At 39.5% G+C, this 19043-nt stretch overlaps 1 protein-coding gene across 4 annotated transcripts in view; it reads left to right on the top strand.

The window, feature by feature from the left end:
* Positions 1-17623, top strand: part of HAUS8 (HAUS augmin like complex subunit 8) — a 38940-nt gene extending 21317 nt beyond the window's left edge. For 2 of the 4 annotated variants that reach the window (XM_020969256.2, XM_020969258.2), the window contains exon 11: positions 3679-4079. In XM_020969256.2, the coding sequence (XP_020824915.1) occupies positions 3679-3832 (154 nt within the window). In that variant the 3' untranslated portion in view covers positions 3833-4079. Of the gene's footprint in view, positions 1-3678; positions 4080-14882 lie in introns of those variants that run through there. The other 2 variants (XM_078154064.1, XM_020969259.2) reach the window with 2 other exon arrangements.
* Positions 17624-19043: the final 1420 nt, after the last annotated feature.

Raw genomic sequence — 19043 nt, 5'->3', positions numbered from 1 at the left:
GTTAGCTGTCATCATCATTATCGTCATTATTACCCCGACAGCTGACCCCAAAACATGGGCATAGTAGGCACTTAATAAGTGCTAATTGTCTGAATTAGAAGAACTATTAAAAAATACAACTACAAAAGCAGTTTGAAGCCATTTGGTCTAGAAGCAAACAGCCTATATACCTAAATTGTCACTTGAGATTATGTTTATTAAAGTGCAGTAAGAGTTTCTAATGATGTCCTTTAATCATTGGGAAAAGTTGAAATTATATTTTGTGTACTCTAAGAAGGCAGTAAAGTGTCATACTTTTTTGTAGGATTTCTATATAAAACACATCAAATGTAGTTTGTGTATTAAAAGAAATATGGATTATTCATCTGGAAGATTTCTATTAAATAAGACGCCACTAATTTTTTTTTTTTTTTGCATTATGGCAAAATGAGCTGAATTCATGGTGGCTTTGTATTTGGGTTTTGCTTTTATGATGAAAATAAGGCAAGATGAATGTTAATTAGAATCAAATGGTAATTTAGTTAGGAATAAAGTCTGTCGTTGTTGTTCAGTCATTTCAGTCATGTCTAACTCTCCTTGACCCCATTTGGGGTTTTCTTGGCAAACATACTGGAATGGTTCGCCATTTCCTTCTCCAGCTCATTTTACAGATGAGGAAACTGAGGCAAACACGGTAAAGTGACTTGCCAGGGTCACACAGCTAGTAAGTGTCTGAGGCTAGATTTGAACTCAGCAAGAGGAATCTTCCTGACTCCAGGCCCAGTGCTCCATCCATTACCACCTAAGTGCCCCTTATAAAAGTCTGTCAGTAAACCATTATTAAACATCTACCATATGCTAGGCACTATGCTAAGCCCTGGGAATGCAAAGAAAGGCAAAAAACAAACCTTGATTTCTAAAAGTTTATTTCTAATGGTGAAGATAACAGAAAAACAACTCAGTACAAACAAGATGTATACAAGATAAACTGGAGATAATCTCAGAGGTAAGGTACTAACGTTAAGGAGGGCTGGGAATAGTTTCTTGCAGAAGGTGGGACTTTAACTGAGACTTGAAGGAGGCCCGGGAAGCCAGGAGCTGGAGATAAAGAAGGAGCTAGTTCCAGCCCCAGGCTTTGTGTCTCTCTGTCTCTGTCTCTGAATCTCCCTCTGTCTTTCTGTTTGTGTGTCTGTCTCTGCTTGCCTGCCTGTCTCTCTCTCCCTGTTTCTGTCTTCCTGTCCCCTCTCCGAAATATCCATTTAGTCATGAATTACCAGTCATTCTACCTCTGTGATGTCCTTCAGATCTTCCCTTCCATTCCCTTTGCCGTTCTTCCCATGTTGCCAGCCTCCTGTTTTTTGCATGTGAGGAAGCCAAGGCCCCAGAAGGGGATGTGAGTCTCCCAGGGCAGTGTAGTGAAGGGGCAGAGCTGAGAAGCTGGCTCACATCCTCAGCTGGGGTTTGAGGCCTTCTCTTCCTGCCCTCTGCCCGGATCTCCATGCTGTTCTACAGCTACATGGAGCCACAGGACCTGCCTCTGCTGCCCCAGTTAAAGACCAAGGCCTCCTTCTGTTCCTTCTTCTGAATCAGCAATAAGTGCATAGTGAGTCCCTTTTATTGTGCTAAATGTTGTGTGACCTACACAGATACAGTTCAGCAGTGATACTTATTTAGTGCTGGCCAACTGCGTGCAAGGCCCTGGGTTGGCTTTGGAGACGTGAAGACAGAAAATGAGACAAAGGCCTTTACATTCTCTTTGTACAGGCTCTTACAGCCAAGTTGGAAGTTGAAATATAAAAACGGAGGAAAAAAATCCTTAGAAATGAAACTCAAGCCAGAGAATCCACTGCACTATGTTTTAGTTGAGGGGAGTTGTAGGGGAGGGGAACCTGTGGCCTCTAGGTTCCCCATCCCGGTTCTAGGGCAGTAGGAATCTAATTCCAGGCTCCAGGTCCAAACCCTGTGTGATTTTAACTTTCTGCCCAAGATGGCAGCTCTTAGCACTTGTTGAAGCTGCCTTGCTTTCGTTGTCCTTCAGGGAGACCCTTGTGGCTTGGGGTATATTGCCCAGGAACCAGTATCCCCTACACCCAGAGGGAGGAGAGAAGCCTACTGTGGCTACAACACTCTATTTTCCTCAGTTGTAAAGTGAGGTGGCTTATTGATTCCTTTAGGTAAAAAGGAACCTAAGGGTTCCTTTCAGCTCAAAAATCCAGCAATCTCAAGAAATTGACAATGGCCCTGTAGCAGGAGTTAGTGGTATGACCTGGAATGAAAAGCACACCAGACTCACAAAATGTGGGTTCTGATCCCACCTCTCATACCTAGACCTGAGGAGGTCGGTAGGACAGGTGGATATTATCCAAGTTTTATAGATCGAGAAACTAAGGCTCCCAGAAGTAAAATGATCAGTTTATGCTTACATGGCTAGGAAGTTGTAAAACAGATTCAAACCTTGGTCTTCTGGCTTCAAGTGATTCCTTAATAGAAGAGTGTTCCAATCTTATTTCACTTTGATTTATTGTATTCTATTTCATTGTCTTCCAAATAGAAGTCTTGATTCCATTTCTTGATAAGGTTATTCTAGAATATTATCCTCCATTCCATAAATTCCTTATTTTTGAACCTCTAACAACTACATTTACTATAGAAAATTAAATGAACGAAAAGCATGGTATAATGGCTGTAGAGTACGTACTGGTCTTGGAGTCAAGAAGACTTGGGTTCAGATCTACCCCTGACATTTTTCTGGCTATGTGATGCTAGACAAATCACTTTGTGTAGCTCATTAGAATTTATCAAGTCACATGTCAGTTCTACTACTGATGAAATCATAGAACAAGTAGAGGGGTTGTTGTAATCATCAGGTGCAAAAGAGCAAAAAGATCAAGAATGAAAGGAAAAATACATATTCAACAAGGAACAGATACACATTTTGGAATCACTTTTTTCAGGGCTTCCTTATGCTGTACACTATGATCTCTCTTATTTGGGTAGGGTGGGAGGGTATCTATTTCATTGCATAATCAGGAAAGCACATATCCCTCAAAACCTAAAATTCCAGAGTTGGAAATATCCTCATGATATGTAAGCATGAATTTTCCATACAGTATCCCTAACAAGTGGTCATCCAGTCTTTGTTTGAATACATGCAGTAATAGAGAGCTTACTATCTCAGATACTCTGTTTTACTGTTGGACAGTTCAGAGTACTAGATAGTTCTTCCTTTTGTTGATTTGAAGTCTTCCACCTTTTAACTGTCTTTAATTGGTCCTTCGTGCAGCTAGGTGACTCAATGGATAGAGCTCAAGGCCTGGAGTCAGGAAGAGTTCAGATCTGGTGGTAGACTAGCTATGTGATCCTGGACAAGTCACTTAACCCTGTTCGCTTCAGTTTCCTCATCTGTAAAATGATCTAGAGAAGGGAATGGCAAAGCACTCTGGTATCTTTGCCAAGAAAATCCCCAATGGGATCACAAAGAGTTGGACACAACTGAAATGACTGAACAACAATTGGTCCTTGTTATTTCCTCTAGAGCCAAGTGATGGCTTTCCATTTTTGAAGTCAGGGAACATGTTCACTTTAAATCTTCTCTAGGCTAAATGTTCCCAGTTTCTTTAACCAAACAGGCCTTCATATTTGTACCAACTCGTGTCATTGGACAAAGGAAATGCTAGTTTTTATCTGATTTGTTTGCAGGAGCTTTGTCCATGTGCTTAACTTATCCTCTGAAGTCAGTAAAGAAGCTGCTTTAACTAACCAAGAAGCCTGGGAAGAAACTCAAGGCACACAGAACCTAAGCCAGTGGTATTTTAATCGACAGCATTCAGAGGATACTCCAAAAGACAACTGAAGGCCTAATAGGTGCTTATATTTTTAGGTTTATCACATCACAAGTTGTCTCTGACATATTTTTACTGGTTTGGTTTTCTTCTATTTTTTCTGCCTTATGCATAAACATTTGAGTACTGTAGAGAACACATTTTTGTCTTTATGACATTCAGAATACTTAGCACTTTAAATTGATGTGTATTAAATGTTTTTGCATTCTTTATGTGAGAGATTTGGGATATCAAAAATAAAAGATTCCTGACATAAAATTTTGTGCATTTTCAAATGGATACATTTAATTTTCGATGCTTAGGCAATATAAAAAGGCTAACTCATTTTTAAATTTCTAAGTAAGCCTGATGAAATGTCATTTTTGTTACATTGAAAGGAACCCCTATAGTTTTGGGTTTTTTTTTTCCTTGAGCAGATCACCTCAGGGCATCAGCTTTTCCATCTGTAAAATGAGAGAGTTCAACTCGAGCAGTGATTCTTAACCTTTTTTGTGGTCCATACCCCTTTGGCAGTCTGGTGAATAAGGTTTCAAATGGATAAAATAAAATATATAGGATTACAAAGGAAACCAATTATATTGAAAATACTGTTAAAATATTTCTAAAAAACAAATTCAGGGCAGCTAGGTGGCACAGTGGATAGAGCACCGGCCCTGGATTCAGGAGGACCTGAGTTTAAATCTGGCCTCAGACACATAGCACTTACTAGTTGTGTGACCCTGGGTATGTCACTTAACCCCATTGCCTTGCTAAAACAAAAACAAAGAAAACAAATTCACAGGCCCCAGGTTAAGAATCCCTGAACAGAATAACTCTAGGAGCCCCTTGGTTCTCACATTCTGTTTTAATGGTTCTTACTGCTCAAATAGACTTGAGTCTATTCTTTAAACTACCACTTTTCCATGTGGGAACTAAATGTAGTTTTTGGTAGTTTAATTTAGCTGCTTTTACAGATTGCTGCCACTGGAGGGAGAACTTCACTCACCTTCTGATGGTTTAGCACAGAGATTCCTAGACTTATGGCCTACTACCCCCTTTTCGAAAAAAAAAAAATTACTCAGAGCCCCTCCTGGAAATCTACCTTCTTTAACCTTTTAATGTTTTTTTTTTAATTTGCATCATTTCAAATGTATTTCTTTTTAAATGATGCATCTAAAATTTATAATTTATTGTAAATTAGTGAGGTTTTTTCCCTGCATTGAAATTTTGATGATGCAATATTGTGTCATGTAACCATGTGGTTATCGTATTGTAAACAAGTCATTACATGCACATACTCCTGCTAATGCATGCTGGACTCCCCGACAACTTGATTGTTTGTCAACACTTGCATGTTAAGACCTGTCAGTGGATTTGACCATTGATTGGTTATAACTTGCATTTTATGTGTTTATTTGAAAGATAATGTAATCACTTGGCTAACTCTGTTACACAACAGACGAAACATGTACGAACTGTTTTTCAAATTTTCTTCTGTTCTTTCCTTATGCTTCCACTGTCCTCTTATTTTTATTCAACACCCACTAATTGCACCCAAGTCTACTACCACCCCCCTGGATCATTCCAGCAAACCTAGGGGCGGTATCGCCCACTTTGGGAACATATGAAATGTACAATCCAAAGATAAATATCTTAAACCAGAAAGGAGGAACCTGTGGTTTTAGTTTTAAAAATTTGAATTTCAAAAGAAACATTATTTCTTAGAATCACAGAACTTGGAGCTAGGAAGAGACCTAAGAAATTATCTGGTTCAACTTCTTTTAACAAACAAGGAGACTGTAGAAGCCCTCCCAACAGAAATGACTTGACTAGAGTCATGCAGTAATAAATGGCAGAAAGCCAGAAGTGGAACCTGGGTTTCCTGAGTCTTAGTTAAGGCTCTTTATACTGCATGTTCCCTTTTGGGGAAAGATACTAGTATATATATCCTTTATCATAAAGACGTTTTTAACAAAGTGACGGCTTAACTTTAAAGGCAGCAAGTTAAGTCAACAAGCATTCATTAAGCACTTACAATGTACCTGGCCCTGTGTGAAGTGCTGGGGATTCAAAGAAAAGCAAAATTAGGCCCTGCCCTCAAGGAACTTGTATATCATGGTATACGGATAGTCCTGATTCCCAGAGGCAAAGGATAGGTTCTGACAGTCTACTATGCTGATGATTCTGGTCATAGACCGAGGACAAGCCTACCAGTGAGGCTCCTGATCAGAAATTTGCCTATGAGGCAAGAGAGAAAACTGCATAGGTATAGCCAAGCTGGATACAAAAGGGAGCAACAATCGTGCAGGAAGAGAAATAGCAGTAGAAATATCCAAAAGCTCGTAGGAGAAGTAGATTCCCCAAAGGAGCCATTCATAAAACCCATAGCCTGGGACATCTAAACACATACACAAAGTGGAGGTAACTGGCAAGCTGAACTTGAAGATTTAATGCAAGCATAGACACCAATTAACTGAGGTTTAATGGGATGAGACCCGTGATTGGAATACGCCCTAAAAAAGATCTACTTTATTCAAAAGAAACATGGTTATAGATAGGAGGTGGTGCAGAGAAAGAGTGGCATTTGGTATTTCCTCTGCCTCAAGGCTCAGCTCAAGGACCACCTCCTACAGAAGACCTTTCCTGGTCTCCCCAGTTTTTAGCACTCCCTTCCAAGCTTGTGTTGACTTTTAGGGGTCATAGGATTACAAGATTCTGCATCTATGGCTGGAAGAGACCTCAGAAGCAATCTAGCCCAACACCCTTATTTTACAGATGAAGAAACTGTGGTCCCTGAAAATAAATTGACTTATACAAAGCCACACAGGTAAGAAGGGTCAGAGGTAGAATTTAAACCCAGTTCCTCTGACTCCAGAGCCAGTTCCATTTGCCCTGCACTATATTATGTATTTGTCCCTCTCCCAGGAGAATATGAGCTGCTTGAGAGCATGGACTGTTTGGCTCTTATCTTCATATCCCCAGCTAACACAGTGGCTGCAGAGTAGGTGCTCAATACATTTTTGCAGAATTAATTGGAGTTAACTCCTGAGGAAAGACAGGGACCAGAGAAGGGAAATTGTGGCATCTGGGTGAAGATCAGCAGTGGCAGAAAAGGAAAGAGTATTGGCTTCAAAACATAATGCAGGTCACTTAGACTGAAAGAAGAAATAGATAAGGAGTTTGGAAAACATTACAAAGCTGACAAAACAGGTAGGCGTATACAGTCACACATCTGACTGAAAGGTAGAGATAATACCAGATTCCACCATGTTTATTGTTTAGTGACATCAAAAGGCATTGGATTCAGTAGAGCACCATGCCAACGTAAAGACAATCCTCCAACAAAGTCACACGTATTTGTTAAAATTGTACAAGATTGCTTGAAAAACACCAAGAGAACTAATTCTGTTAGCCATCCAATTTTTAATAGCAATCGAGGCATGAAACAGAAAGACATGTTCACCTGAGGTACTTGCCATTGTGATGGGGAATGTCCAATGCAGACTACAGGTAAAAAGGATTCCCTCGTAGACTGCTATATTTCCCAGATGTCCTGTTTGGGGGTGACATCATGCTGAGCCCAAGATTATTTCTGATCCATTGATTGTGCATCAGAGGTGGCATAAAACGTGATCGAAGAGAGTATGACTGGGAAAGGAAGCTGCTCATGTTGCAAGAGGAAGGGATAACAGACAACATTCATTCCATTAATTCCTTTTTAATGTCAAGAGATCTAGAGGAAGGGCCCCAGCACTGTGGAGGATTTATAGGAGGACAAGATCAAGAATCAGGATGAACAGGCTTGAAGCTGCCCCTTGAAGGGAATAGCCACTTGAATGAGATCACAGATTCTTTGCAGTGTCAAATAGAAGTGTAAAGCATTAGAAACAAGAAAAAATAAGTACAAAGGGTATGCTAAGTAGAGCAAAGAATTGTCATATGGAAATAATCAAGGAAAACTTTTAGAGGAGATGGGTTTTGAATCAGGTTTCAAAGAAAAAAAACACCTCTTGAACTTTCTACAGCAACCAGTTCCTGTCCTATCTCTCCTCCACTTCACTGCCCAGCTTCTTTTTTTTAAACTTAAAGACATTTTAAAAATTCATGTCTTTGTTTTTACATCACAGTCATTTCCCAATATCTGTACATTTCTTCTCTCCCCTAACTACTGCTTTCTAACAAAAAGAATTGAGCAAAACCAACCAATTATGTGACTGTCCACATTTGGCTTCCATAGTTATCTAACCTCTCTCTATATTCAATAGTGCTCATTACATCTATTCTGAATTCAGTTATCTTTTAGTGTTACTTTTATTTACAGTGTAGTCATAGTACAAACTGTGCTGGCACTACTTATTTTATTTTGTATCATTTTGTTCCAATCTTGCTGTGCTTTTTGGTATTCCTCATATTTGATCTTTCTTATGGCACAATGATAGTATGTTATATTAATAAAGTCAGAAGGAAGGGAAGAAAACAAGCACTTATCATGTGTCAGGTTTGGTGTTAACTACTTTACAAATATCTCATTTAATTCTCACAGCAACCTTCAGAGATAGCTGTTATTATCATCTCCATTTTACAGTTGATGAAACTGAGGCAGATAGAGGTTGAGTAATTTGTGTAGGGTCACACAGCTAGTATCTGAGGCTGGGTTTGAACTCGGGTGGTCCTGACTCTGGGAGAGGCGGAGCCAAGATGGCGGAGTGAAAGCAGTGACTTGCTTGAGCTCTCCTCCAAACCCCTCCAAATACTCATAAAAAATGTCTCTAAACAAATTCTAAAGCAGCAGAATCCACAAAAAGACAGAGTGAAACAAATTTCCAGCCCAAGACAACCTGGATGAGTGATCAGAAAGGTGTATCGCGGGGGCTGGGAGCGCAGCGCAGCGGGGCGTGGGCGAGCAGGCCACAGGGAACCTGGAGCAGGCCTCAGATGAATGAATCACCAGCAGCTGTGGAGGTTTCCAGACTCCTCAATCCACCAATGCCAAAGACAAATTAGAAGGTCAGTGGGAAAAGTCTGTTTCTGTCGGTGCCTGAGAAAGGAAGGTGGGGTTTCAGCTCCATTCCCCAAGAGCATGGCCCTGTGGGGGGGGCAGCTGCTTCCCGAGCTTCCGGCCCACAGACTGAGGGGGAATCCAGTGGCTGATCAGAGAGGGATTGCAGGGATCTCTTGCTTTGCCTGTGTTTGGATCTGGGCCACAGTTCTGGGCAGTGGTGCTGGGGTGGGGAGGAGCGCTGGCGTGGTGGAGCTTGTAGTGGCTGTGAAGAGGAACCCCTCCTCACAGTTACAGGACAGAAAGGAGTACTTGTAGTCGCGGGCCAGGAAAGGAGTAAACACCTCGCCCCTTATCATACCACCTTGGAAGAACTGAAAATTTACAGGTCCCTACAAGTATCTCTGAAAACAGCTGTACAAACCCCCGAAGCTTGGGACAGTACATTCTCCACATTGGAAGCAGATTCGTACCTTAACAAAGAGTTTAAAACTCAAGTAATTGGCCGGGATCATGAGCAAGCAGCACAAAAAGAGTCAGACTATATTATCTTACTTTGGTGAAAAAGAAGACCAAAATATACAACCAGAAGAAGACAACAAAGTCAAAGCCCCTACATCCAAAGCCTCCAAGAAAAATATGAATTGGTCCCAGGCCATGGAAGAGCTCAAAAACAATTTTGAGAAGCAAGTAGAGAAGTAGAGGAAAAACTGAGAGTAATGCTAAAGGAGACCCAAAAAAATACTGAAGAAAATAACACCTTAAAAAATAGCCTAACCCAAATGGCAAAAGAGGTCCAAAAAGCCAATGAGGAGAAAAATGCCCTAAAAAGCAAAATTGGCCAATGGAAAAGGAAGTCCAAAAGCTTACTGAAGAAAATACTTCCTTAAAAATTAGAATAGAGCAATTGGAAGATAGTGACTTTATGAGAAATCACGACACAGTAGAACAAATCCAAAAGAATGAAAAATTAGAAAACAATGTGAAATATCTCATTGGAAAAACAACTGACCTGGAAAATAGATCCAGGAGAGAGAATTTAAAAATTATTGGACTATCTGAAAGCCATGATCAAAAAAGAGCCTAGACATCATCTTTCAAGAAATTATCAAGGAAAACTGCCCTGATATAGTAGAACCAGAGGGCAAAATAGAAATGGAAAGAATCCACAGATCTCCTCCTGAAAGAGATCCCCAAAGGAAAACTCCTAGGAATATTGTAGCCAAATTCCAGAGTTCCCAGGTCAAGGAGAAAATATTACAAGCTGCCAGAAGGAAACAGTTCAAGTACTGTGGAACACAATCAGGATAACACAAGATTTAGCAGCTTCTACATTAAAGGACCGCAGGGCATGGAATATAATATTCGGAGGGCAAAGGAGATAGGATTACAACCAAGAATCACCTACCCAGCAAAACTGAGTATAATCCTTCAGGGGAAAAAATGGTCATTCAGTGAAATAGAGGACTTTCAAGCATTCTTGATGAAAAGACCAGAGCTGAATAGAAAATTTGACTTTCAAATACAGGACTCAAGTGGAACATGAAGAGGTAAACAGGAAAGAGAAATCATAAGAGACTTATTAAGATTGAACTGTTTACATTCCTGCATGGAAAGATGATATTTATAACTCATGAGACCTTTGTCAGTATCAGGGTAGTTGGAGGAAAAAAATTATATGTATGTATATGTAGATAGATAGAGGGCACAGGGTGAGCTGAAGATTAAGGGGTCATATCTGGAGAATAAAATTAAGGGATGAGAGAGGATTATACTCGGAGAAGAAGAAAGGGAGAGGTAGAATGGGGTAAATTATCTCACCAAAAAAAAAAACCAGAAAAGTCTCTTACAGTGGAAGGGGAAACAGGGGAAGGTGAGAGGGAATGAGTGAATCTTATTCTCATAGGATTTGGCTTAAGGAGGGAATAACATACACATTCAGTTGGGTATGGAAATCTGTCTTACCCTACAAGAAAATAGGGGGGAAAGGGGACAAGAGAGCAGGGGGATGATAGACAGGAGAGCAGATTGGGAAAGGGGTTAATCAGAAGTAAATACTTCTGAGGAGAGACAGGGTCAAAAGAAAGAATAGAATAAATGGGAGGGCAGGATAGGATTAAGGGAAATAGAGTTAGTTTTTCACAACATGTCTACTATGGACGTGTTTTGCATAACTGCACATCTACAACTTATATTGAGTTGCTTGCCTTTTCAGTGAGGGTGGGTGGGGAGGGAGGAAGAGAGAAAATTTGACACCTAAAGTTTTAAAAACATGTTTAAAAAAATGTTTTCACATGCTACTGGGAAATAAATATAGGAAATGGGGTACAGAAGTCTATCCTGCCCTACAGGAAAATAGAAGGGGAAGGGGATAAGAGAAGGGGAGGAGAGATAGAAGAGGGACAGAGTAGGGGAAGGGATATTCAGAATGCATGACACCTTGGGGTGGGGGGAGGGGGGAGATGGGGTGAAAATTTGGAACTCAAAAACTTGTGGAAGGGAATGTTGAAAACTAAAAATAAATAAATTTATATTCCTGACTCTGGGCCCAGAGCTCTGTCCACGGTGTCACCTAACTGCCACAAGAAGAAAGTATAGATAAGCAGGAGAGTTCTGAAAATAACAAGTCAAACATGTTTTTAAAAACAAGTGGTATGGAATAGAGATCCATGGTTTCATATATAATCCTTTTGTGTTCTATGTTGTATATTGGCAATATTTTTTATTGGTGTTTAAGTTCAGAATGAAAATATTTTTAAAAAACTCTTTAATTTAACAAAATAAAGGTCCAAATTCTTTTTTTTTTCTTTTAGGCAATTGGGGTTAAGTGACTTGCCCAGGGTCACACAGCTAGTAAGTGTCAAGTGTTTGGTCTGAGGGTGGATTTGAACTCAGGTCCTCCTGACTTCAGGGCCGGTGCTCTATCCACTGCGCCACCTAGCTGCCCGATCCAAATTCTTAATAATAAAAACTAAACTTGATAGTAATAAATGTAAAATCTTACACTTGGATACAAGAAATTGGTTTCTTGATATTTTCACAAGATGAGTATGTCAGGGGCAGCTTGATGGCACAGTGGATAGAGCACCAGCCCTGAGGTCAGGAGGACCTGAGTTCAAATCTGCCCTCAGACCAAATACTTGACACTTACTAGCTGTGTGACCCTGGGCAAGTCACTTAACTCCAATTGCCTAAAAAAATTTTTTTAAAAGAGTATGTCATCATTATCAGCAAATAGGGATAGTTTTATCACCTTTTTACTTATCTTTATTTAATTTCTTTCTTATCTTATTGCTGTTACTAGCATTTCCAGAACTATATCAAATAATAGTGGGGAAAGAGAGCATCCTTACTTCACTCCTGCATTTATTAGAAAAAAGTTCTAATATATCTCCATTGCACATGATGCTTACTTCTGGTTTTAGATAGATGCTTTTTATATTAAAATAAAAAGTCCCCATATGCATATACTTTGTAGGGCTGGGGTTTTTTTGTTTTGTTTTGTTTTTGTTTTTTAGCATAAATATGTGTAGTACTTTGTCAGAAGCCATTTCTGCATCTATTGAGGTAATCATGTACTTTTGGACATTTTGGTTTTTAATGTGATAAATTATGTTGACTGCTTTCTTAATATTGATCCATCCCCAATGTAAATCCCACACTGGGAGTGGGAGGAGTGTCCTTTTGGGGTGGGAGGAGTGTCTCAGACCACGGTGACAGCTAAAGTTGCTTTATCTTTGGCTCATAATTTCTGCTCCGCAGAGGTTTAAGAAGTCATGAAGATCTTGTCAGTTATATGATACAGAAGTTCCCCATCCACAAACTTTATACTCAGCCAAACAGGGCTACTTTTTGCCCCCTGAACAAGTTTTATAAGCTCATGCTTTTGTGCCTTTCCTCACACATGCTTTCAGGTCCAGAATGCCCTTCCTACCCTTTTGCCTATTGAATTTCTACCTACACAGCTCAATAAAGCCTTCCCTGAAGTCCATAAATGACCTTTGTGCTTCAGCCTCAGCACTTTGCATCTCTATAATGAATTATAGTTATTGGTTTATATCTTATCTTGGTACTAGACTGAAGAAAGAGACTGTGACTTCTCTAAGCTTTGTATATCTCCCCCCAGCACCTGCCACAGTGTTCTGTATGAAATAGGCGTTTGATAAATGTTTACTGAATTCAACTCAACAAACATATATTGACTAGAATGGAAAAGAGGAAGGTAGGGCTCATTCCACCTCAAAGAAGTGGAATGTGCAGGAGTTGGGAAGGGTCAAGTTCATTCAGGGAGGTCAAACAAGATAATTTGACTAGAAAGGAAGGTACCAAGTGTAATCTCTTCTCTATATGACAGCCTTCAAATACCGTAAGAGTTCTGTCCTCCCTGGGTCTTCTTTTCTCTAGCCTAAACATACCCAGTTCTTTTAACTATTCCTTATATCTGTGAATTTAAGGCCTTTCACTGTCCTGGTTGCTGTTCTCTCTCTAGCTTATCGATAGCCTTCTTAAATTGTGCCCAGAACGGAACACAACACTCCAGATAAAGTCTAACAAGGGCAGAGTGTGAAGGGATCCTCACTTCCCTATTCCTGGGACCTGTGCCCCTCCTAATGTAGCTCAAGGTTGCATTAGCCTTTTTGTCCACTACATCACCCTGTTGGCTCAGATTGAGTTTTTTCTTTTTCTATTTTTAATTAATTTATTTTGATTATCAACAATCACTTCCATAAGTTTTTGAGTTTTAAATTTTTCTCCCCCTTCCTCCCACCTCCCTCCCCAAGACAGAGCACAATCTGATATAGGCTATACATATACATTCCTATTAAACATATTTTCACATTAGTGATGTTGTAAGAATTAGAACCAATAAGAGGAACCACCAGAAAGAGGAAACAAAACACAACAGAAGAAAAAAATAGCAAATAGTACGCTTCCATCTGCATTCAAACTCCATAGTTCTTTCTCTGGATGTGGATAGCATTTTCCATCATGAGGCCTTTGTAGACGTCTTAGATCCTTGTCTTGCTGAGAAGAGTTAAGTCTATCAATATTAGTCATCACACAACGTGGCTGTTACTGTGTGCAACGTTCTCCTGGTTCTGCTCACTTCCCTCAGCACAAGGGATCCTTTTCAATACAGCCTTCTCCCCATCTGTGCCTCCCCTAACTTACATTTGTCAAATTTTTTTTAACCCCAGTGAAGGATTTTATATTTATCCCTATTGAATTTTATCTTATTAGGGTCACCCAGTGCTCTTGCCTGTAAAGATCCTTTTGTGTCCTGAGTTTCTTACTCACTCTGTTACCATCTTGGTGTCATATACACATCTACACACAATCCAAGCCTTTTATCCAAAGCCTCTGATTAAAAATGCTAAGCAGCACAGAGCCAAGCACAGAACCGCTGGGTACTCACCTGGAAACCTGCCACATTGACAGTGGATTATAAACTACTCCAACCAGATGATTGACTGTGTGACACTGAGCAAGTCACTTTACTTCTCTATCTCACAGGTTTCTCATCTATAATAGGAGGGGTTGACTACATGAGCTTCCCAAGTCTAATGTTACATGGTCCAAGATTACTTCCAGCTCAGATCTGCGACATTTTATATTCAGTGCTTGCACTTGGCCCTGGAATTGTAGGCATTGTGTTCTGAGGTCCCTTGCAGTTCTGTTTTCTATATTCTAAGTCCTAAAGTCACTTCCATCTCTGACATTACAGGGTCTTTGTTCTTGAGTCCCTTTTAGCCCTAACATTCTATGGTCAGCAAAAATAATGGGAGAGATCCCTATGCAAAAGGAGGGAGACAGTCAATAATGAAACACTACCAAAGATTTCACTTTGGTATAGGGAGCCAGCATGGGTACAAATAGTGCACCATAAGATAATCTAGGGATAAAGCAGAATGTCCTCTGGATATCAACTAAACCCTCAGAACTTGTCTCTGCAGCTCTGTAACATCACCTGACCATTGGGTACTCAATATTCATTATAAACATTGCCATGGAAAACATATTCTTACCCTGGAAATGAGACCGTCCCTCTTTCTCAACTGATTTTTATCTTTTAATTTTTTTAGGAACAAGAAGCATCATCCAAGTATCTATCGGCAATCAGAGTCAACTCTTCATTTCATTCGATCCCAGGAGCTAGTCCTGTGGAATTGAACGCTATATTGAAAGAGAGAAGACCTTGCAAGAACCACTTTCATCATCAGAAGAACAACATTCTGCTCAGAACACATAAGAGAGAAAGCTAATTTTGACAATAATGTTTTTAGATTTAAATCAAGTTTAGAAAAAAGGGTGGAGTTGTCAGTGGTCACTGAACAGTTTGAGCTTTGTTTTCAGGAATGCACACATCGGAAGCTAGTCTTTGCACAACTGTTTAAGCCCGCATCCATAACTAAGCTTAGCATGTCATTTCAACAAGGAAAAGAATCTGATTACCTTATCACACAAATATACCCATTTTGACTGTTCCATTTGGAATAGATCAGAGAAATTGCTATGATTTGATTCCCAGCATGAAAATAAAGCTTTAATGCTGACTTTCAAAATCAATGATCCAAACCAAATGTTAGTTTCTATGTCAAAGGAAGTTGGCATTTTTGTATAAGATCCCGGAAAACAGCTTTTCTTGGGAAGTTCTGTGTTTTTTAACTATTGCAGGGTGCTACACATTTAGTAGCTTTGATGTATAATTCAGATATAAAACTTTAAATTTCTATTTGTGGCACAATATCTAAAAAAGAAAAGGAGATTTTAAAACTTGCTTATTAACTTCAACCACAACAAATATTAACTGCTAACTACGTGCAAAGCACTATGCTTGGTGCTAAAGGGGATATAAAGATCAATACAACCTAGTCCCTGTCCTCACCAAAGCTTTCATTGAAGGAACTGGCTGTAGCACTTACAGATAATGAATACAAAATGATATTGGATAAATACAAGATTGGTTCAAACCCAGTATATACAGTAGCAGGAGTGTGGCAAGGTAAAAAGTATTTTTCCTTACTGAGAAATCAGGAAGGACTTTATGGAAGGAGATGGCATTTGAATTGGATCTTGTAGGATGGATAGAATTCCCACAGGCAGAGAAATGGAAGTAAGGGTGAGTTAGGAAAGGGAGACATTCCAGGTATGGGGAACAGTAAACAAAAGAATCGTGTGGGGTCTACATGTATGAGAAAGTTAATAGTCCCATTTGACTGAACATAGTGTGTAGAAGGAGTATGAATGAGCAGGAAGGAGCTTTTGAAGAGTTTTGAGATCATGACTCTTGCAGACCATCTTTCATTTATTCATTCCAAAAACTGCTTGACAAACTGCTAAGTCCATAGTATTATGACAGATGATTTGGGGTATCTCTGCTCCAATGCTTTATTCTGGTGGGGGCAGTGACCCTAGGTTCTTGAAGGCTGTGCCAGCATTGTGTAAGCTCTGTCAGATTTCATAATTTTAGAAAGGCTTTGAGTATGGTGCTAGCATTAGACCAAACCCCCTCCTCCCCCCAAGGACTAAACTACCTTACAGCAGAGAGAAAGGTTATTGGATGGGTGGCCACTTGGTAATGAATTTTTTTTGTGACGTCAATCAATACAACAAAGAAAAATAGGGTGTACCCTTAATCCTGAGCACCCCACTTCCACTTCTTCAGGGTTAGTGGCATAATCACAGAAGAAGGAGCAGGAGTGCTAAGAATCACACAGTATTTAGATCCTTGGTAAATTTGAATTTTATTATTGATATACTAAATTCAAGCTCCTTGTCCAAGACATTTGGACATTTTGAGTTGGACAATGTGCAAGCAGACATTTTGCTGGAGGAGCTGAATCATAGTACTCTTAACATTCTTGCTATAAGTGGAATAAGGAGAAAGAAATTATAGATAATTGGAAGGATGGCTTACAAGTACATTTTAAAGAGGCAAAGAAAGGAGTTGTTGGAGTAAGTTTTATTGAATATACATCTAAAAGCAACAAGAAATGTCATTTCATGGGATATTTGGCCATCACATATTACACTACTAATGATAGATATTTGCAAAAAGACCACCATGAAAATAATTGCATCATATGTACTAATATTGGTTATTGAAGATGCAGTGATAGACAAATTCTATGAAGAACTCAAAAAACTCCAAATTAAATCTCGCACCCCAATTCTTGGTCACTTCAATGAAGGTGGTAAAAGATGAGGATGGGGAGAAATGTATGGGAAAGCATGGTTCAGGGAAGAAGGAATGAGAAGCCTTATAGATTAGACAGAAGCCTTGAATCTGTATATTATGAACACTTTCTTCAAGGAAAGACTTGGCAGCTAAGTGGCACAGTGGATAGAGCACCGACCCTGGAGTCAGGAGGACCCGAGTTCAAATTTGGACTCAGACACATAATGACTTCCTACCTATGTGACTCTGGGCAAGTCACTTAACCCCAATTGCCTCACACAAAAAAAGAAAAAGGTAATGAAACAAGACAATGCCAAAGGACCTATGATGAAAAATGCCATCCACCTCCAAAGAGAGAGCTGATAAACTCTGGATGCAGATTGAAGCATACTTTAAAAAAAATTTTCTTTGTCTTGTTTTTGTTTTCTAGTCTATGTTTTCTTTTGTAACATGGCTTATGTGGAAATAACATTTCACATTACTTTATAAGTATAATCAATATCTAATTGCTTGTCTTCTCAAGGAGGGGGGAGGCATGGCCAGGAGGGAGAGAATTTAGAACTCAACATGTTAAAAAATGATTGTTAAAGTTTTTTTACGGTCGTCAGGAAATATTTAATGAAATAAAATATATTTTTAAAATAATTGGTAGATGTTAGTCATAGTGAGCTCCAAATAATGCCATAAAGAATGAAACAAATTATATGTTAGATAAGAAAAGTCTTGTTATTCATGTGGGAATTATCTCTGAGTTAGCTGTCTGTGTACAATGAAACCATAAACTTGTGGAGGAAAAAGAAGAGGAGGAGGGAAAATGTGTAACAAAAATGACATTAACACCTACTATAAAAATTTTATCCAGAAGTTTAAACAATGTGAATGAATTTCCACAGCCAGGAAATCAAAAGAGCCCAGAAAGATCCTTATTCAACAAACATTTGATTTACTTGTCAAGAAGAGAGAGAGGGTTGTCAAAGGCAACACTAGGTTAGAATATAAGGCTGTTTATACTTATGAAAAAAGATGATAGATAGTTATAAGCAGTGTCATCTTATAAAGCAGAGGGAAGCATTTGGATCACTACCCTTTAGGGATTGTCCATCATCAGTAGAGTTATTTGGGAAAAATAGCATAAGTGCACAAATTAGACCCAGAATTGAATGGGAGGGGAGCAGGCTGTATTGCTTTCAGAAACTTATGAAATTCCTTTACTGACCCCAAACTTCCCATGAAAACAAAAAGACATTTTTTTTTTTAGTGAGGCAATTGGGGTTAAGTGACTTGCCCAGAGTCACACAGCTAGGAAGTATTATGTGTCTGAGCGGATCTGAACTCAGGTCCTCCTGACTCCAGGGCCAGTGCTGTATACGTTGCGCCACCTAGCTGCCCCTAAAAAGACATTTTTTTAATACTAGCTTTCTCTTGGTGTTGCTACTTAGCAGCAAGACATGGAATACAGTAACTGCCTCTGAAGAATTAAAGATGAGTATCCCACAGCAGGCAATGGAGAGGTGTGTAGTGAGTGTGGGCAAGCTACAACATACCACCAAGAAAACTTCCTGTGATTCCCATAGCCAGCTATAGTCTTATCCTCATTTACACTCCTGTAGCCCTTTGCCTATGCCTCTCCTAGAGTACTTAACATATTTAATCTTGTATCATATTTATTTGTACATATCTTCTCCTCTGCACTAAACTGTAAAGTTCAGGAGGGCAGGGACCATATCCATCTCATTCATCTTTCGATCCCTCATTTCACCTAAAAGAGTTCCTTGGACACAATAAGTGGTCAACACTTGGGTTGAATGGGATTTGCAATTTGTCATTACCACCTTCAGGAAGGAGGTGGAAATTGAGTAAGTTTTTGAAAGAAGTGGGATAGGTAGAGAGGAGGGCATTCCAAGTCACAGGAATGGTGAAAGCAATGGTAAAATGAGATGAGCATGGTGTATACCAGGGACAGTGATTAAACCAGTTTGGCTGGAGTGGAAGGTTATGCTGGGAAAAAGCAGGATGTAAGTTTGTAAAACTCAGCTGAGGATAAATTATGGAAGGTTTAGAAAAA

Source organism: Phascolarctos cinereus, unplaced genomic scaffold (genome assembly GCF_003287225.1).
Source record: "Phascolarctos cinereus isolate Bilbo 61053 unplaced genomic scaffold, phaCin_HiC Scaffold_4;HRSCAF=312, whole genome shotgun sequence".
Classification (NCBI taxonomy): domain Eukaryota; kingdom Metazoa; phylum Chordata; class Mammalia; order Diprotodontia; family Phascolarctidae; genus Phascolarctos; species Phascolarctos cinereus.
The sequence above is the reverse complement of the archived record's forward strand: the minus strand, read 5'-3'. Positions and strand labels throughout refer to the sequence as shown.